Consider the following 20623-nt stretch of genomic DNA (forward strand, 5'->3'; position numbering starts at 1 on the left):
TATTTCAGTGACAGCTTCAGACCCAAATGTTTGCCTGGTGTTGCTTTATCCGTGTCTTTCATCCCGACCGTGACCCTGAATAGCATCTTTTCTGGTAGCAGGAAAATGAACGCAGCTCTGATTAGGTGTGGCTTTCGGTCCAGTAAAGGAAGCAGCAGATCGCTGGTACTGATGTATGCACATGAACATATAGAGTGAAGACGTGCTGCTACAGGATGTCGTCCGAGTCGGAGCTGCGTTCAGCGTGATCTGAAGCAACAGACAACTTGTGTGTACAAATCCAACAGAGATGTTTTGTTGACCTGTGAGTCAGACTTTCTGAGACAGTCAACAGACTGAAGTTTTACAAGAAAAAACAAGGCTTTGTGATGTTATTCCTGATAGAGTGATAATCTGATCTTATTTATACAGCACACAAAGGTTACCTGAACCCAGGTCAGGATTTATTAAAGAAAGAGAAGAACCGGGGGGGACCACACAAAGAAAAACACAAAATAAAAAGAAAGGGATTTAAACTGAAACTGAAAGAAAGAGTACGTAAGAAAGACAAGAAAAGAAGTACAAAAGGGGAGAAGAAAAAGAAGGGGAGTAAAGCAGAAAGAAAAATGTGAGAATAGATAATTGGAAGGTGAGAGATTCAAAAGATTTTTGATTAAAGTGACAAACCCTGCGCTGCCCCCTGCTGGGGAATAAAGGCCCTGGGATTTGCATACACCACTACAGCTTGGAGTGAAAGACAAAACACTTTACACGTGTGGAACAATGTCTACAGGTGATGTTTTACAGAATTCACTGCCTTTACAGATGTACATAACAGCTGTGTGAATAGGGGCAGGCTTGTTGCCAAGGTGACCAGGGAGGAAATACACACGTCTGATTGGAGCACAAAGCCTGGCCGATAACAACCTGACGGCAAAAACCTGAACACACACACACTCACTCACACACCCCAAAGTGTTTGAAGAGCTCTATTTTCAGCCTGCTTTGAACATCAATACAGATTGGATACAGAAGAAACCACAGGTCTGTAGGTTTTATTATCCCTTTGCATCAACACACCAAAATCTACATGCCGGATCAGGTGTGTGAGGGGCAGCAGTGCGAGCTGCAAACACCAGCACACACTCAGTTGTGTTCACGCTAACAACTTCTCCTGGACCTGCGACGATCAGAGGGAACACTTTACCAGCACTGTGACAAAAAAAAAAACACTTGATTACACAGTAAAGTAAGAAGCTAGAGGACAGAAAGAACAATATAGGAAAGAGAAAAATAAAAAAAGGAAAGGAAGAAATGAAGGCAAATATTTCCCAGGGTTAGTCTCTGATGATGGTGATCAAACTAGAGCATGATATGAACCTAGAGGACATTTTTCCCCTCTGGTCATGTTAGAGATGTTCATCAGCCTGGAGGTTCCTCAGGATGGTGCATCCAGCGAGCGGTGGCTCTGTGGGCAGGAGACTTGTTCGAGCTGACAGTAACTCAAGTTACCATATTTTACAAAAGCATCTCAGAACACGTAACACACCAAACGTCCGGGCTCCTGAAGAGAACGTACTCTGTCGTTGTTTCTTGATTAACCGGAGATGAAGTTTTATTTTTTAATCAACCTTTAACTGACTATTCCGGTTCAGTCATGTGGTGGAATATCATACTTCTAACATCTGTTGACTTGGTTTGTTTGTTTGTTTATTTATTTTTAGAGCTGTGAAATGTTGGGCATCATCTTATTCATGAATACGGAGAACACCATGGTTACAAGTTCTAGGAAAAGGAGAACCTTGTTACAAGAGCCTTTCTTTTAATAGAGGAAGTAAATGAAAGAAAAAAAACACAGAGTTTTGCTCTCCTTTACTTCCTGTTCAGGGCTGTGAGCTACATGATAATATCCCAGCAAAGTGTCCAAGATTCTTCCAGATCCGTCAAAGTGTGTAAAAGAAAGTGACTTCTCCCAAACAGAGAGAAATGGAATGAAAGCAGACGGATGCACACGACTCACAGTGCTGCAGGGAGCGCGTTATGTCGCTGACGTGGTGATTTGTTCAATACATTGAATCGATTCCTCTGGGGAGTCTTTCGGATGAGGGGATGCTTTCTTTGAGCTCGTTAGGTACGTTGAATTTCCTGTTCATTTTGAGGAAAAGCGTAGAAATAAATAGAGCTGTTTTTTTCTCTCTTCAGTTTGCATATTACACAGTGAAGCTGCATGTCTTGTTCTGGGTTGAACAGGAAAGGCTCAGGATTTTACGTCACTAACAATCTACGTTAGTAAGCGATTCGTTCAGCATCGATCCCTAATGTGTATGCGCTAACAAAATAATAGCCATCAGTTAGCTTTAGGAGTGTAAACACTGTTTTTCGACGGTGAGATCAATAACAATTAATAACCTCCATCATCATCATCGTGGACACTATTTTTTAAGGCATTGGCACTGATGGAGCTATGCAATAAAATTACGAACCCGTAGAAAACAAAAAACAAGTTTCACTATGTACAGATTGATCAAGTGCTACTCCACTAGTGGTCCACAGGGGAAGATAAGGGAGGGTGTAATATCAGTTTGTGTGTGTCAGGCCTTCTCCCCACTCTCGTGTCTAAAGTAATAGCGGACAGGAGGGCCGGGCAGATCCTCGCCCCCGTCCGTCTCTGGTGCAAAAGACACTGTGAGATCGACGTACTTCCTGTCTGCCGAAGGCTTCATCAGTTTCTGCATACTGCACCGATATATGAGAGAGAGAGAGAGAGAGAGAGAGAGAGCGCAGTTAATACTGAGATTTTATTGCTGGAATGCCGTGTCTCCGTGTCTGTAACTGATGTCTCACGTCAGTTTGAGTCTCTTGCTGTGTCCAGGCATGATGGGTACGTAGAGCATCTTCACTCCGTGGACCACCATGGTGGGCTCGATACCGTACTTCTCCTACCGACAAAACACACACTTTACTGAAGGCTTGTAGATGCACACTGGATGTTTCACCCTAATGACTAATAAACTGCGTGTTCATATTGTCCACATAACCACAATACTCATTATTATTATTATTATTATTATTATTATACTACAAGATGACGTCATTTAAACACAAACACTAACTTGCTCCTTTCCCATTACATCCTACAGATTAAGGATTATTGTGTTTAATACAGAGACAATGCCAGCGTTATTGTTGGTTATTCAAGAAAGGCACATCATTCTTTAAAAGAGTTTCTATTTTATAGCAACTATTAAAGATTGTCACATTACAGAGAAACCGATAATCACCCTGTTCCAATGAAAACCTCAACTTATCGACACACAGTTTTATTTTTTGTGTTTGGTTAAAAAAAAAAGAAAAAAGTGAGCTTGTCATTTGAGTGTAGAAAAGAAGCGAAGGTTTGTGCTAATCAGTGACTTACCTTTACAGCACTGATGAACTCAGACAGGGTGAAGTCCACATGACCTGTGATGGACCAGCGATCCCAGATGGAGAAGGAGATGTCATCTCTAACACACAGAGAGAGAAAGAGAGAGACAGAGAGAGTGAGAGAGAGAGAGAGAAAGACAGAGAGAGAGAGGGAAAGAGAGACAGAGAGAGGTAGAATAAGGAACACCTCCAACAGAACGGCATTAAAGCAAGATATTCAACAGTGTTAATGCATATCTCTCTCTCTCTCTCTCTCTCTCTCACCTGATCTGCGTCCTTCTGACCCGAGCTGTCTCTGTTAGGACCATGACGGGGATGGCCAGGTTGAAGAAGCAGTTCTTAAACGATTCGAAGCCGTAACCCCCTGTGACTTTGATCAGCTCCAGCGCCACCTGCAGGATAAATGATTATTGCACAAATTAAATATCCAACACACGGCTCATTCTTCAAGTTTCAAATTTGGGATAAATCTCATTCCGCTGAGGAGTTTCATGCCTCAAGGAAGTGGAAATGGAGCTGCTCAGCCAGGAGATATTTGGTGTCCGCCGTTTGAGGTTTGTTGTGTGATATTTGTAACACTCATAGTAAGCAAATATCAGAATACAAGCAGGACTCAACAGTATGTAGACCAGGGGTGTCGAACTCAAATTCACAGTGTGCCAAAATATAAAACTGAGATAAATTCACGGGCCAAACTGAATATTTATTGAAAATTTAACTGCAACTGATATGTAATGTTCAACCTTTTTCGTATGGAAACAAACTTTAGTTTTGTTTAAACACAGGATTTGGAACAACCAGAGCTTTATATTACAAACACATAAGAAATTAAATTTGAAATAAAAGACACATCAGTGGTGTTCATTTCACAAACTTTGACCATACACTTTTTGACAAACTCTCCCTCATTAAAGGGCCGGGCAGATTTTGCGATCTCTGCTGCAACAATAACACCAGCCTGAACAGCAGCTTCACTTTTTATTTTGCTTTCATGAACATAGTCTGCCAGGAAACCAGACTTTTTTTTCATCTCCTCCGCCTTCTGGAGCTTCTGCTTTACGTCCAGGTCCTTATACTTCTCAATGTTTCATTTCATAGTGTCTTCTTGTTATATTCTTTCGTTACAGACACGTTAGCTCTGTTAGCACACAAGACAAACAGGTCTGTCCTTTATATTCGTGAACAGATAATCTGCCTCCCTCCTGTCATGAAAGCTCCTATTTTCCATCTTTCGTTTGGCCATTTTTGTGGAGGGTGGAATTAACTTGCCCAATGTGACTAACATGGTTGTTAACGACTGTTAACAGAGAATGAGGGGCGCTTGCTGTTCGTGACTACGCGTCAATACAGTGGCAAGGCATTCTGGGATTTGTAATATTAGTGGAGCATGCGGCTAGCCAGCTGTAATGCACATTTGATATGATCTCGCGGGCCAAATATAATTATGTGATAAATAATGTGGCCCGCGGGCCAGAGTTTGTCACCCCTGATGTAGACCTTACCAAGCCGGCGACGGCAGCGGTAGCCGTGGCAATCGCGGGGATGATTTTTCCGGCGATTCGTTTGGTCTGAAGGCGATCGGCAGCTTCAATTGAGTACATGCGGGCCCTCAGAGCTGACGCCGACTCCACGAAATCCATATGACCGTTCGAGTCATCGTCTTTCTCAAAAAGCAACGGCGTCATACGCATGCTCTCTATACAGGGAGAAAGAAAGAGAGAGAGAGATTTGATGGACATGAGCATGTAATCATGTACTACATCGATAAAACCGGGTGTGTCTCGTACAGTAGGTGATACACGGTTTGTTATGAGTTATACCATTACACAGGATCAAAGCTTTATATCTGAAAAGTTAAGAGTGCGAAGTGTGAAGTGTGTGCGTGAGTGTGTACCTGGTGTAAAACCAGATGAGGTGGCCGCCTCTAGCTGTGATATGGCTTCGCGTTCCTCCTCGCTGCTTACCGACAGCTTCAAATGATCAGGCTTTTTAACCGTTTCATCCGTTTCTATATGCTAACACACACACACACACATCTGTGAATTACTGCTGAGTCATTATTTTTAGATCTTTTAGGGCTTTTTTACAACTTCATGTGTTTTCTCTGATCCGATATCTGATTTGTTAAAACTATTCCATTTACATCAGGCCACATAAATTTGATGTATGCGGCTTTCAGAACGCAATCAAAAAGAAGAGGAAAAAACTGGTTAGGATGGTTATGCTACAAAAAACAGCATTTACTGTTTGCTGCATGTTCACTTGCCAGTGACGTATTTCCGTCTCGAAAAGGTTTCGGAGGGCATTTAGACCTGGTCTTTTTACGATCTGATCACAGAAAACGCATGAAGTGACCAGGTGTAAAAAGCCCCTTAGAGATCAGTCATCTCCTGTTAAATAAATTCACAGCATCCAGGTTTCGTTACATACGTCATCCTGAGAAGCACCTGATGGCTGCATAAAGGTAATTAGAAGGTACGAGGTACGAGCGGCTACCTTCTCTGCCGGCTTGTACTCTGGAATCTCGACTTCAGCCAAGAAGCATGCCACGGCCTCGTAACTCAGGTTCTTGTTGTCAAAACAAACAGAGAGACCTACATATAAGGAACTATGTTTCGGAAATGGTGAAGATCAAAACAAATAAAACACAGACTGTATTATATACTTTACCTTTTCTGAACAGGGAACGTTATAAATTCCTGCGAAAAGCCGAGCCGTGCTGACCACGAACTTCAAGTGCCTAAAAGAGATGAGATGTAAATAAACTTTACTGCAGACTCGGTTTAAGAACGGATCCCTTTCCTTAATCATGGATTTCGCCTTCACTCACAGCAGGTCTTTGAGATCGAACTCGATAGGGGACGGAGGGCGTTTGGGAGACTGCCAGAACAGAGCTGGTGAGAAAAAGGAACACAAAATCAAACCAATCAATCGCTTTTGGAAGAAGTGTAGATGATTTGGTCTGTAATGTCTCTTCGGTGACTTACTGCCGTCTTTTAGTCGTGTATCCAGTGGAAACGAGTGCAGTAGTTGTAGCGCCTGGGAAAGGGAAAAGAAAAGAACGTGTAATAAAACACAATCTTGGAGACTTACAATGGATTTATTTCCATGCTATTACATCACAAATGACATACGTTTAACATCTCGGACTAAAAGATCTAGATCTTGATTGGTCTCAAAGTGCTGGTGTGATTTAAAGGTGGGGTCTCCGTTGTTTGAAAGCCAATGTTGACATTTGAAATCACCAAAACAAACATGGCCCTAACCTAAATGGGTCCCACCCCTGTTTTGATAGCTCCCCCACACACATACGTTACTCAGGCAAGTATTATGGCGGAACCTGCTGGGGCAGCTGAACGAGGGGATATTTTTTATCAATAAATGAACATCAAAAAATGAAAGGTTTAGCTCTGTTTCATGCGTAAGGAGACGGTCAACACCTAAAACCCGAGGCAGAGGTCGTAATGTTGCTGCCGATAACATGGAAAAAGAAGACTTGGAACATGTACGCATGTTTCAGGCACAAAGACTTGCAGTAACGCAAGTAAGTGTATTGATTGATTTAATATTCTGAACGTTAATTGATAGAAAGCCGTATTCTGTTAGTCCTACTTCTTGCCTTATCGTAAGCCTTTCTTCGCTTTCTTTCTTTGATTTATCCGGCGTATCAATGTTAAAACCGCTAATGTCACACATGCGCACTGAAAACTCTCTCTGCCCATATTGACAAGACATGCCCCTTTCTGCTCATTAGCTACAAGTTAGTTTTGTTTTTGTTTTGTTTGGCGGCCCAACTTAGTTTTCTGAAGCATTTCTCAAACAACGGAGACCCTACCTTTAAAGGGGTTGTGTCTGAAGCCCAAGCTGTTTTGACCTTCAGCTATTAGGGGCTACGTGAGCTCCTGTCAGCTATACGAGCGTTATTAGTGGTGCGATACTGTAAACGTACCTTCCTCTTGAAGTATTTGTCAAATTTGAGGCGAGCGAGAGCCAGGCAGTGCTCCCAGTGCGTGGGCCGGCAACTCAACACCTTAATGACCTGAAACACGCCGTCCATGCTCTCGCCAGCTTTCAACCTCTACAAAACAATTGCACGCACATCCACATGCACTGAGAATAAGTAACAGAAAAATGCAAGCGTCATGTACTTAAAAAAAAAAAAAAAAAAAGGCTCTTACCTTCAATACATCGAAAGTGGACACGTAGTTCTGCCAGAACATGTTGTACATGGAGGGCTTGTGAGAGAAGGCGCTTTCAAACTAAACAGGAAGCGAAAACAAATCAGAACTCAGCCACAGAAGGTCAACGAAGGAGAAACAAAAAAAAAAAATTAAAAATTAAAAAATTTAAAAAATATGTATTTTGCTCCAAAAGCTTCCTCAGGACACGTGTTGAAAAAAGATGGTGCATTTAATTTATGAGTGTACAGCTTTTACACAGCCATTAATGTCTAAACCGCTGGACACAAAAGTAAGTACACCCCTAAGTGAAAATGTCCAAATTGGGCCCAATTAGCCATTTTCTCTCTACCTGGTGTCATGTGACTCGTTAGTGTTACAAGGTCTCAGGTGTGTTAAATTTGGTGTTACCCTCTCACTCGCTCATACTGGTCACCGTATGTTCAACATGGCACCTGATGGTAAAGAACTCTCTGAGGATCTGAAAAAAAGAATTGTTGCTCTACATAAAGATGGCGTTGGTTATAAGAAGATTGCCAAGTCCCTGAAACTGAGCTGCAGCATGAGCCAAGACCATACAGCGGTTTAACAGGAGAGGTTCCTCGCCGTGGTTGACCAGAGAAGGTGTGTGCACGTGGTCAGCGTCCTATCCAGAGGTTGTGTTTGGGAAAATAGACATATGTATGCTGCCAGCATTGCTGCAGAGGTGGAAGGGGTGGGGTTTCAGCCTGTCAGGACTCAGACCGTACACCGCACACTGCATTAAATTGGTCTGCATGGCTGTCGTCCCAGAAGGAAACGTCTTCTAAACATGATGCACAAGGAAGCCCGCAAACAGTTTGCTGAAGACGAACAGACTAAGGACATGGATTACTGGAACCATTTCCTGTGGTCTGATGAGACCAAGATAAACTTATTTGGTTCAGATGGTGTCAAGCGTGTGTGATGGCAACCAGATGATGAGGACAAAGACAAGTGTGTCTTACCTACAGTCAAGCATGGTGGTTGGAGTGTCATGGTCTGGGGCTGCATGAGTGCTGCTGGCACTGGGGAGCTACAGTTCATTGAGAGTACAACATGTACTGTGACAGACTGAAACAGTGCATGAACCCCACCCTTCAGAGACTGGGCTGCAGGGCAGTAATCCAACATGATAACAACCCCAAACACACCTGCAAGACGAACACTGCCTTGCTAAAGAAGTTGAGGGTAAAGGTGATGGCCAAGCATGTCTCCAGACCCAAACCCTATTGAGCATCTGTGATGGTGCGGTCACTTCTTTGTGATACTGAATATATAATTTTTTTTGTATTCAAAGAGCCCTGTTAAATATTGTGTGTGTGTGTTTGTGTGTGTCTGACCTTGTCCCTGGCCCATTGTATGGTATGCTCGATCACAGCAGGGAAAGACTTTAGAGTGCAGAACGGTATCTCCTCCTCTGGTGGATCTCTCTACACAAATAAAACTCGCTCAGCTTTTAAACACAACGAGTTAACACAATCTACACACAAGAACGTACACACACTTACATGGCTGTTATAGGACTCTGTCAGGTTTGGCACAATGACCTCTGTGTGACCTTTCGTCCCCATAGTCCCGGAGTCGAGTAACGCCTTCTGATTGGACACGGATCGGCTGTGAAGACACGGAGTTACAAGTCACACCAACGCCGCTATCCTACGCTCTAAACACTGTTTTTAAGTCGTTCCTATACACACAAAAAGAATAATAATAAATTCACCACTTTTACCTGTCCACGTATCTCCGAGCCTCCACGTTATCCAGTGCGGTGATGACCAGATTGAGACGTGAGTAGAAAGCGTCGTTGAATTTGTCCTCTGTGGCCGGACACACCTTGTGCAGGTGAGCGTCGACTTGCAGCTCAGGATTTATCTGTAACGTAACTGCGGCTGCCGTAGTGCTTTTCGGCTTCTACGCAGAGAAAATCACAAATTGTCATAAATAATTACAATGATTACAAAATGAGATAAAAGGGGAAAATGAAATAAAAAGTATGAATGGAGAAAAAACATACAAAGGATGAATAAAGAAAAAACAAAAGCAAAAATATACAAAATAAAACAATTCAAATTAAACGAAATAAATGAACTGATGATCTTAAAAATAAAAGATTTCATTGGAATGAATTCATTTAAAATGAAAAAAACCTTTTGGGAAAATACATTTTTTAATTCTATAAACGTGTGAATGGACAAAAATGAGTGGAAACGTAATGAATGAAAAATAAACCTGAAGAATGAAGAGTTTTATAAATTAAGAAAAGAAGGACCTGTATATGGCGAGGTCTAAAAAGAAACTGGCGGTTGAGGTTGGACTTCTCTATAAGATCTGGATCGGTGATGAAAACCTAGAACAAACCACAATCAGTAACCATCTCATTAATGACGCTTTAACTCCACCGAGCCTTTGTGCGTCCGTGCCAGGCTATGACCTTTGACCCTACCTCCCCTGAGCATCTGGTCAACCCCACGCCGAGCAGTGCAAAATTCTTCAGCATCTCACAGCCTATAGCACCACAGCCCACCTGCACGGGGAAGGGAAGAAAGAAAAAAAAACATCACACACACACACACACAAGGATACGGTCTGGAATCTGTCATATTTGCGCACGCACACACGCACACACACACACACACAACCTTCACACTTATCAGGACAAAGAATGATCCTGGGTTTAATAATCCTGCTTGTCTTAAATGAAATTTTTTACATTAATATATGACAGAAACTCTAAAACTTTTTCTGATGAAACCTTGTTCGCTCACCATAAAGACTCGCAGCTTGTGCAACTCCAGACAAAACGATTCACCAATACAAGCCCTCAGAGCATCGTATCGATCGCCCCTGTGAATAAGATAAGAATGGATGTGATTACACACAAATACAAACAAACAAACGCACACAGACACGCACGCACGCACGCAGACACGCACGCACGCAGACACGCACGCACGAAGACACGCACGCACGCAGACACGCACGCACGCAGACACGCACGCACGCAGACACGCACGCACGCAGACACGCACGCACGCAGACACGCACGCACGCACGCACGCAGACCCACACGCACGCACGCAGACCCACACGCACGCACGCAGACCCACACGCACGCACGCAGACCCACACGCACGCACGCAGACCCACACGCACGCACGCAGACCCACACGCACGCACGCAGACCCACACGCACGCACGCAGACACGCACGCACGCAGACACGCACGCACGCAGACACGCACGCACGAAGACACGCACGCACGCAGACACGCACGCACGCACGCAGACCCACACGCACGCACGCAGACCCACACGCACGCACGCAGACCCACACGCACGCACGCAGACCCACACGCACGCACGCAGACCCACACGCACGCACGCAGACCCACACGCACGCACGCAGACACACACGCACGCACGCAGACACACACGCACGCACGCAGACACACACGCACGCACGCAGACACACACGCACGCACGCAGACACACACGCACGCACGCAGACACACACGCACGCACGCAGACACACACGCACACTTGTATTTAGATGGTTGATTCTAGTGCAGTTTGGTGTTGGAGGAATAGAAATAAAAACCCCACCACTCACCTGGGTGTGAACTCCTCTGCAGGAAGTGACTGGAGGGGTTGGACCACTTCTAAGACGTCCAGATAAAACTACACACAGAGGGGAAAAAAGAGAATTACATTCTCCATAGCATGCCAGCTCCGGCTGATCACAGGCAGACGGCCGAGACGAACGCGTCCAGATGTGTCCAGATGTAAACAGGATCATCTGTATGAAATTGACCTTTGACCTACCCACTGTTGGAGCGGCATGAACTTTCCGGTAAGAGCCTTCAGCACTTCCTGACTGGCAAAGCCTCCCACTGCAGCTGCCAGGGGAGCGAGGCAACCTCTCGCACAACGTGACTCGCACCTCACTAAAGACGGGTTCACGCTCGCCTGGTCACGTATAGACACAAACACACACCACAGTCATCCTACATTATACTGAATTAAAAAAAAGAAAGAAAAAATAAACGAATTAAAAAGACAAAAGCAGCTCACTTTGTTTTTAAGAGTCCCGTTGACCTCCTCGGTAATCTTTAGCAAGAGATCCGAATCCTGCCAACAGCTGCAGAGAACAACACCACCACAACACTGTTGTGATGCACGCAGAAAAAAACAAAAACAAACAAACAAAAAAAATCGTCGTTACCCTATAATCGGCAGCCTGTTGTGTTGTTCCTTAAAGACGTCCAGAGCTATCATAGTGGCGTGGATCTGCAGTGGTGCCTGATGGGATACATCAACATCACGACTCATCATTTTGTTAAGCAGCACTCAAGCTTGTCAACACTACACTACGCACTATATTTTATACCTCGGGTTTACTGAAGTCTGGAATAAGAAGCTGTGGGTTGTGTAACTGTTGCTCCATCGTCTCCTACACACACACACACACACACACACACACACACACACACACACACACAAAACTAGAGACTGCTGATTGTTTTCACAGGTAACATCAAAACAAAACCAATAAATCCGTGAGGATGACGTACGAAGCTGAGTATTTTGGGGGTTTTGACCGTCCGTAAGATTCCACCGTGGAGATATGGCTGGAAGGATGATGTGTCGCTGATCGTGAAGCTGTATGGAGAGATAACTACACACACACACACACACACACACACATCATGTCATATTGCACATTCGAGGTTAGAGCATGTTAGAGATCACTTTGTGCTCATGGTCAGCCATGATATAGCACCTCTAGAGGAGACACGATTAAGGGCCTTGCTCAGGGGCCCGGCAGTGGCTGCTGGGGTTTAAACCCTGATCTTCTGTTCTGTTCAACAACCCAGAGCCTTAACTACATGAGCCACCACTGTTATTAATCAAACTGGGTTTCATCAAGATGTACGTTTGTGCTGACAAGGATTACAAGATACGGAATGTAACAAAAGCTTCAGTGTTAGAAAATGCTACGGAAACACTAATGGGACAAAAATGAAATCAGGACACAGACTTCAATTATTTCAGATAATCAGCCCAATAAACTTCATTAAAACATATAAAGTATTAATGATACTGTAGATGAGTATTAATTCTAAGCAAGTGTGTGTGTGTGTGTGTGTGTGTGTGCACTTTTACCTGTAATTTGGTGTGTGGTGCCATTGAGTTCGGTCATGCCGACGATCTCTCGGAAACACACGCTCTGTCCTGTCTGGAGGCCGTGCGCGCGGCTGTCCAAGCACGTCACCACACCAGGGTTCTCCTGGAAAAAAGTTGTGCTGTGTTGTTGATTCAGAAGAACCGTGTGTGTGTCACATTTCTGAGCGACATGACGGACATCGAGACAGCGTGTTAGTGAAACTAATGCCGCGTTCATGACCGAGTGCAAACCGGGAACTTTCCGAATTCCTAGTACTCGCTATTAACAGTGACTTAATCACATCCGCTATTATAGTCCCAGATGTCATGAGTGCAGCATAAGGACCAGGCTTAAGCGCTGTAATAAAGCCCTGAATCTACCGTGTAAATGTAACTGTAATCTGTGTGATGCAGTCGGATGTGTTCACCTGGCTGATATTCTGAATGAAAAGCTCTTTAGGCTCCTCCCCTGTCGGGTCCAACACCTCAAAGCTCTCCCCGAAATCACAGAACACTCGCGAGCAGATCCCCAAAACGTCACCACTAATAAACTGAGAGAAACACGATTTTAGAACATGTAATGCGTGGATCTCCATGGCAACAAAATCCTGTACTCTTGGTTTGAAGTGTGTAATGAAGTCATCTCTGTACCTTAATCGGAGGCTGTTGAGAGTGACAAAAACTGTTGACCCTCTTCTGCAAGCTCAGACTTGTCTCTGTTAGCACAACGCACTGTGGACAGAACACACAAACACAGTGTAAAGTTGGCCACAGTTATTTATTGCTCTCTGTGTGTGTGTGTGTGTGTGTGTGTGTGTGTGCACGCACTGAGACAAACCTGGTACTTAAGCAGGAAGCTGAGATCAGTCGTGTCATTCAGGGGCAAACTGGATACACTGACCTGCACATAAGGGTTTAACTCAGCAACCCGGGTGTGTATGGCCTCCACCCTGAGAGAGAGAGAGAGAGAGAGAGAGAGAGAGAGAGAGAGAGAGAGAGAGAGAGAGAGAGAGAGAGAGAGAGAGAGAGAGAGAGAGAGATAGAGCGAGAGAAACAGAGAGAGAAACAGACAAAGACAGAGAGACAGACAGACAGAGAAAAACAGAGAGAGAGACAGAGAGAGAGAGAAACAGAGAGAGAGAGCGAGAGAAACAGAGAGAGAAACAGACACAAACAGAGAGACAGACAGACAGAGAAAAACAGAGACAGAGAGAGACAGACAGAGATAAAAAGAGGGATGAAAGTAATGAGTACTGAGAATAAAAACTGATGGACAGAAGAATAAATTCAGGTTAATTCATGTTTCTCCACTCGATTTACACGCTGTGGTTTTATTTCCCAGCCCTAACGTCAGTGTGTGAAATGTAGCAACCTTTTCTTCCCGCTCTGAATGTCCTCCTCTCGGATAAAGAAGTTAGTGCCCAGATCCCAGACGTCACACTGCTGACTGTCATGCAACGTGACTGTCTGTGCACGCGCACACACACACACACACACACACACACAGCTTTGAAATACACTGCACATTAAAGATGAAAATCTGAAGCTTCAAGAATCAGGAAGTTCTCTCACCTTCACTCCGGCAAGGACGATGTTCTTGGCTGTAAGAGAGGGCAAGTACTTCTTTTAGTCTCAGGGAAAGCGGTGGGACTCAGAAGAGAAGGTCCAACAAACTAGTGTGTGTCTACTCACCGATTTCCAAACCCAGAGCCCCCATTCCACTCAGGAACACAGACGACTGAGCCATCTGCTTCATGGCACTGTCTCCCAGGACATACCGCTGTCGACTACACACACACAGAGAGAGAGAGAGAGAGAGAGACAGAGAGAGAGAGAGAGAGACAGAGAAAGAGAGAGAGACAGAGAAAGAGAGAGAGACTCCTGTTCAAGTATATGAGGTCAGTAACAGATATTTTCCCCACAGTCTAATTCTGTTATTGGGCATTAATAACTTCATGGAGGCAGCAGTGACTGTCTTCATGAAGTCATTAATGGTGTCACTGGATACATTAGATATTTCCCCCTAAGGCCCAACCTCTGGGTGTTCAGCAGGATTAGTCTACAGACGGTGTGTTACAGTTACAAACTTTTAGGTGTAGGAAATCTTAGTCTGTAGAAATCACACATGCTGTGGGCTGCTGTGAAAAGCGTCAAAGGGTGAAAGAAAGCGAAGCTCCCAAAAATGAAAGTCCTAGAGCGCGACATCGTCAGTGCTTTCACAGAAGGACAGTTAACATACAAACACTTTCATTCTTTCCTGTCTATCACAGAGACACCAACAATAAGGTTGCGTCTGTGTGCTTGTGTATGCACAAGAGGGTAGATAGTTGCATTCCACCTGGACTGGTAGCAAGAGATTCAAGACCTACGAGTCTACCTATGAATGCAATTCGTCCTCTGCAAACAATTCAAAATGCAGCTGCACAGCTTGCTTTCAACCTAGGTAATTTCTCACATACCACCCCGCTGCTGCGATCCCTCCACTGGCTTCCGGTAGCCGCACACATCAGATTCAAAACACTGATGCTTGCCTACAAAGCCAAAAATGGACCATCTCCCTCAGACCTCAAAGCCCTCATCACTCCTCGCACTGCACTTCACAACCTCAGATCTACCAGCACTGCTCGACTGGTTCCACCATCTCTTAGGGTAAGAGGCAAGTATACTACAAGACTCAAGTGGAATGAACTTCCCCCAGGGATCCAGCTGAGTCACTGGATATCTTCAAACGACGGTTGAAGACCTACTTATTCATGAAAAACTTCAACTAGCACCTTATCCCTTGTTCGTTGTATGTATATTAAACAGTTCGGTATCTTAAGTCTGTAACCCAGTGACCCAAAGTTAACGTATAGAGTGATTAGAGACTTGGATAAGAGAAAAGAGACTGAGAAATGCTGTAAATGTAAACTTAAGACCTCATTGTTGTTCTCACCTGTACAATGAATCGTCTATCTCCATCGGGTCTGCCATTTTTGGACAGGGGAGATAAAAGGGACACCTTGTTCTTGATGTGGACTCGAATCAGGCTGAACAAATAGAACAAATGATCAGATTACTGCATTCAGGTACCTGATGTAATATAATATGACTTGTATACAGTGACATCTGGATGTCTGATATCTATAAACCACTTGATAATAAAACAGTTCGTTGGTTGTTGTTTTTTAAACATATGAATGTATTATATTTTCCTTATATTTCAGACTGTACACATTAATTCCTTCAGCTTGTTAGCTTAGCTAGCTAGCATGTCACTTTTTAAAACACTCACTTTTAAGGAATGAATTAACACAGCTAATGATCTTACATTTTAAAATTGCTAGACAGAGTATTTATTTAAGTCAAAACCCTCACTGTTTTCCTGATCAACTTCATTCAGCTAACCACGGCTAACCGCTTCGTAAACATTTCATATCCCACCCTTTTAGCGAATCCTGCGCAGGGATTGGTCCGTTCTGTACGTTCTCACGTTGCTGATTTATCGGCTCGGCGCGCACCTGCTGCCAATTATCCAGCAACGAATCACAGAATAGGAGGCGGGGTTTGGCCGAATGCGGGTGCGATGAAAAGCCGCTTACTCAGAGTGTCGTTAGCTTAACCGGCTAGCGTTTAAAAATTATTCCAGCCTGCATATTTATCAAGAAAGCGGTTAGCTGCCTCTAATTCTAGCTGTTTCCGGGAATAGTGTCGATCCTGAAGCCTTTAACGGACAGCATAAAAATCGCAAAACGACAAACAAACGAGTTTAGAGTGAGTTGACGTTACCTGTCAGTGTGCGCGAGGGACCGAAAAGCGTCTACTTTCTCCACGGTTTGTTCATCCGGCGGCTCGCGAGCTAAAAGCGCGCCATTGCGCCATCTACTGACGAGGAGAAACAAAGACAGTGGCAAAAATGTATTAAAAATCTTTTCCTTCTGACATTTTTGTGGTGAGGTTGAGGGTAGATATACGAGTAGATATAGCATTAATTAGCTGGATTATTTATGACGTCATAACATGGAAAGTCCTCATAAGAGTGTGTGTGTGTGTGCACTCACGTACCAATGATTGTCAGACCAGTCAAATATTTACCTCTGATAACAGACACAGATTGTTTCACAATATATTTTTTTTGTTTTATTTATGACATTTTTAATGATTAGCATGAGATGCAGTTACAGGGGGTGACTATCAGCGAATGCGCCTTCAGCGTGTGACCACGTGTGTTTTTACAGGTGAAAGGAAACAATATGCCCTGTACTCTATTCCACATGAATTACAGTGAGCTTTATGTTGTCTGTCCTTCTCTCATATTGGCCAGTGTGTCACCTCCCCTCGGTCAGCTTCTGTCCAAAAACAACACGCGCTCCCCCTGAATTTCGGTCAGGTTCCAAAGTCGTGTGTGTGAGTGTAAAGCGTGGACTTCAGCAGCAGAAGTTTTGTGTGTTTTCGCTGAGTTTTAGTGTGTTCAGGATGTGGTGTAGCAGAGCAGTGGTTCAGCCGATTGCACTTGGGCTCAGAGTTGCGCAGCGTGGCATGGCCATGTTACCCCGCGTATATGTCTCCCGTAAAGTGCCACCAAGGGGACTGGACATCCTGCGAAAATCTGCACAGTGAGTTCTGATTCCTCTCCATATCATACGTGTATAGTGTGAAATTGATTGATTTGAAGTCAAGGTTCTTTAAAGGGTTCTTAGTTTCCATGGCATTTGGCAGAAGCTCCATCTCTCTTCCATATATATGTCTTTCTTCATCCCAGAGTGCAGATTGAGTTGTGGGACTCAGATGACCCTGTCCCTCGACAGGAGCTGCTGAAAAAGGTTAAAGGTTGCGACGGTTTGCTCTGCGTCCTGACTGAGAAGATCGACGCCGAATTGCTGGACGCTGCAGGTCTGACGCTAAAACCCTGTCATGCACAATACTCTGAGGAAAGTCACCTAGTTGAAATGTGTGTTTTGTTGTATTCAGGTCCGAACCTGAAGGTGGTGAGCACTATGTCAGTCGGGTTTGATCATCTTTCACTGGACGAGTTAAAGAAAAGGTCAGTGTGTCAGCATCTCTATGAAAGATGATGATGATGATGATGTTTGCATTATTTGTACGCACAGGATTCCTGTCTAACGTTGTTTAGCTACAAGGCTTTAGTGAACTTCAGTGATTGTCATACAAAATGGGGTGTTATAATTTCTGCTGTGTTTCTTGTGTGTGTTTTTAGGGGAATACGTGTAGGCTACACTCCAGAAGTGTTGACCGATGCGGTGGCGGAGCTGACTGTTGCCCTTCTACTCGCGACCTCACGCAGACTGATCGAGGCTACGCATGAAGCCAAAACGTACTCTCTCTCGCTTGCTACACACACACACACACACACACACAGTTACATAAATAAACATGGCAAACACTGAACAGGTGAACACAGTTAGTAAGCAACAAATAAAAGGAGACTGGAGCAAAACAACCAGTCTACTGTGATACAGAGCCAGTGATACACAACCAGGAAGATACATAGACAATGATTTATAGACAATGAAATCTAAAAAATTACTTTCAGCTTATTATAATCCAGGCTTTAAAGGTAGGGTGTCCGTTGTTTGAGAAATGCTTCAGAAAACTGCTCTGGGCCACCAAACAAAACAAACGTGTAGCCAATGAGCAGAAAGGGGGGGGGGTTTATCAATATGGGCGGAGAGTGTTCAGTGCGCATGTGTGACATTAGCAGAAAGCGATTTTAACATTGACATGGAGGATAAAAACAAAGAAAGAAAGCGAAGAAACTCGGGGAAACTCAAATCTGTGAATATGAGGCCAACTTTAAGATGCTGACACGCTTTTTTCCTTCTCGATAGGTGAGTAATGTTGGTTTTGCTTTGTTACACAGAACTAATATGCCATCCTTTGCATGATTATGCTTGTCATTTTTGCTTGTTTGTTTAAATGCAATCGTATTGTTCTTCCCTTCAGCTATCATGAAGACACATTTCTTTTCATTAGTTGCCTGGGTTACGTATGCATGTGTAGGCGGAGCTATCAAAACAGGGGTGGGAACCATTTGGGTTAGGGGTGTGTTTGTTTTGGTGATTTCAAATGTCAGCATTGGCTTTCAAACAACAGAGACCCCACCTTTAATTTAATTTAAACTAGTTTAATTCTGTCATGGATGCATAACAAACTATCTATTGTATAGAAGTAAATTTTATATGTGTGATTTACTGTATGTTGAACTTCGACCGCAGTGGTGTTGAATTCTCAATTCTGATTTGTCAGTATGAGAGAAGTGCCAGTACACTTCAGTTGTTTATATTAGCGACAAACTTGATTCACCAGTATTACTGTATGTGTGTGTGTGTGTGAAGTGGTGGCTGGGGAACGTGGAGAACTCTTTGGTTGTGTGGTTACGAGTTGGCCAACAGTACAGTGGGCATCCTTGGACTTGGCAGGATCGGTGAGTCCTGTAATGCTGGTATGCCACATGCTAATACTAGCATTCATTATTAATACAGAGTGTAACGTGTGTGTGTGTGTGTCAGGAGTGGCCATTGCTGAGCGTCTGAAGCCCTTTAAGGTGAAAAAATTCATTTACACAGACGTGGAGCCGAGACCGGAGCTGGCGAAGGCCATCCAGGCAGAGTTCGGTAAACAGAGTATTAGATCTTCATCCTTAATATTCATTAGTTCGAGGTTATATAATTCATTGATTAGGTTAATGAGAGGAATTTACATTTAGCCATAAAAACCTGATTCAGATCCAGGTAGTAAATAGAAAAAGACCAGTCCGTAAATTGACACTGTTTTTGTGATACAGGAATATGTGTGTGTGTGCGTGCGTGTGTGTAGTGCCCATGGACGAGTTGGCCAGACAGTCTGATTTCCTAGCCGTGTGCTGTGCTTTGACTCCAGAAACTCAGGGCATCTGCAATAAGAACCTTTTTACCAAGATGAAGAACACAGCCATCCTCGTCAACACCAGCAGGTACGCAAGCAGGAAAACACTCCACTACTTGTATGTGAAGCACGATGTCTGATAACTTCTAGCCAAGCACTGAAAAATTGGAAATGTCTGAATTATGGCGTCCTTTTGATGTTTAGTCGTTGTGTGGTTTTATGATTTACACACAACTTTTAACATTAAATGAGGCTGTGTGTGTGTTGAGCAGAGGAGGTGTGGTGAACCAGGAGGACCTGTATGCAGCGTTATCTTCAGGCCAGATTGCTGGAGCTGGTCTGGATGTCACCACACCGGAGCCCTTACCCACTAACCACCCGCTCTTCACACTCAAAAACTGCGGTGAGCTCCTGTGTGTGCGCGTGTGTGTGTGCGCGTGTGTGTGTGTGTGTGCGCGTGCATCATGTTGTATTAGCAAGTGTTTCAGGGCTTCAGACGATGTTTTAGATGACGACTAAATGTTTCATGCACAGTGTGATCATAATCTTCCTGTGTCTGTGTGTGTTTAGTGATACTACCGCACATCGCCAGTGCCTCCTACACTACACGGAACGCCATGTCTGCGCTCGCCGCCAACAACCTGCTGGCTGGACTGCGAGGAGATCCCATACCCAAGGAGCTTCAGCTCTAGAGCCTGCTTTAGAACCCGTTTTGTTAAACCTGCTGAAAAGTGTTGATTTGAAATGAATAAAGTGATGATTTGGACCTGCATTGTGAAACTGAGACCTGAACATGTTTGGTACGGTTAGTGTGATTGGGTATAGAGAGAGTGAACTGGGCTACTGTCCTGTACGTTACAGCTCCATGGAGGAAACGGCTTCAAATTCAGTGCTACAGCATCCAGATAGATCGAGCAAAAATAGAAAAACCATGAGGAACAGGGAGAGGAAGCCAAAAGGAAAGAAAGAACAAAGATGAGACATAGGAATAGAAAG

General features: G+C 44.1%; 2 protein-coding genes across 7 annotated transcripts; one reads left to right on the forward strand and one right to left on the reverse strand.

Annotated features, from left to right (window-relative positions):
- Positions 1 to 1006: 1006 nt before the first annotated feature.
- On the reverse strand, positions 1007 to 16671 carry uba6 (ubiquitin like modifier activating enzyme 6). Of its 6 annotated transcripts, none has more exons than XM_027174369.2 (33): positions 16532 to 16671; positions 15699 to 15792; positions 14456 to 14550; positions 14336 to 14364; positions 14136 to 14230; positions 13602 to 13713; positions 13415 to 13495; positions 13192 to 13314; positions 12764 to 12887; positions 12172 to 12275; positions 11988 to 12050; positions 11823 to 11899; positions 11672 to 11738; positions 11423 to 11566; positions 11211 to 11278; positions 10367 to 10445; positions 10045 to 10125; positions 9871 to 9948; positions 9331 to 9512; positions 9110 to 9215; positions 8942 to 9031; positions 7581 to 7661; positions 7352 to 7480; positions 6390 to 6441; positions 6233 to 6296; positions 6073 to 6142; positions 5899 to 5970; positions 5297 to 5417; positions 4905 to 5098; positions 3667 to 3794; positions 3395 to 3482; positions 2824 to 2918; positions 1007 to 2715 (listed from the first exon to the last, which is right to left on the reverse strand). In XM_027174369.2, the coding sequence occupies exons 2-33, from the start codon at positions 15734 to 15736 to the stop codon at positions 2571 to 2573; spliced, it is 3075 nt and encodes a 1024-aa protein (XP_027030170.2). In that variant the 5' UTR covers positions 15737 to 15792; positions 16532 to 16671; the 3' UTR covers positions 1007 to 2570. The 6 variants fall into 6 exon arrangements, with proteins under 6 accessions (XP_027030170.2, XP_027030164.2, XP_027030166.2 ...); XM_027174363.2 differs by having other exon boundaries at positions 5833 to 5970; XM_027174365.2 differs by having other exon boundaries at positions 5833 to 5970; positions 16187 to 16538.
- On the forward strand, positions 16521 to 20399 carry grhprb (glyoxylate reductase/hydroxypyruvate reductase b). The gene is made up of 10 exons (XM_027174372.2): positions 16521 to 16660; positions 17218 to 17358; positions 17505 to 17635; positions 17714 to 17786; positions 17961 to 18077; positions 19099 to 19187; positions 19273 to 19377; positions 19580 to 19715; positions 19900 to 20030; positions 20198 to 20399. Coding segments are annotated over exons 1-10 (1047 nt in total). The 5' UTR covers positions 16521 to 16658; the 3' UTR covers positions 20320 to 20399.
- The last annotated feature ends 224 nt before the right edge of the window (positions 20400 to 20623 follow it).

This window comes from Tachysurus fulvidraco, chromosome 7 (genome assembly GCF_022655615.1).
Source record: "Tachysurus fulvidraco isolate hzauxx_2018 chromosome 7, HZAU_PFXX_2.0, whole genome shotgun sequence".
Taxonomy (NCBI): domain Eukaryota; kingdom Metazoa; phylum Chordata; class Actinopteri; order Siluriformes; family Bagridae; genus Tachysurus; species Tachysurus fulvidraco.

What these genes read in the sequence shown, in the direction of transcription:
- uba6 (XM_027174363.2), bottom strand. Translation starts at nt 15,736, where the DNA reads ATGGCAGACCCGATGGAGATAGACGATTCATTGTACAG. An exon ending in GCTTCCTGCTTAAGTACCAG is followed by an intron (nt 13,496 to 13,601) that starts GTTTGTCTCAGT and finishes TTCTGTCCACAG; the next exon opens with TGCGTTGTGCTAACAGAGAC. An exon ending in CCACTTTCGATGTATTGAAG is followed by an intron (nt 7,481 to 7,580) that starts GTAAGAGCCTTT and finishes ATTGTTTTGTAG; the next exon opens with AGGTTGAAAGCTGGCGAGAG.
- grhprb (XM_027174372.2), top strand. An exon ending in GCTACGCATGAAGCCAAAAC is followed by an intron (nt 18,078 to 19,098) that starts GTACTCTCTCTC and finishes GTGTGTGTGAAG; the next exon opens with TGGTGGCTGGGGAACGTGGA. An exon ending in ATCCTCGTCAACACCAGCAG is followed by an intron (nt 19,716 to 19,899) that starts GTACGCAAGCAG and finishes TGTGTTGAGCAG; the next exon opens with AGGAGGTGTGGTGAACCAGG.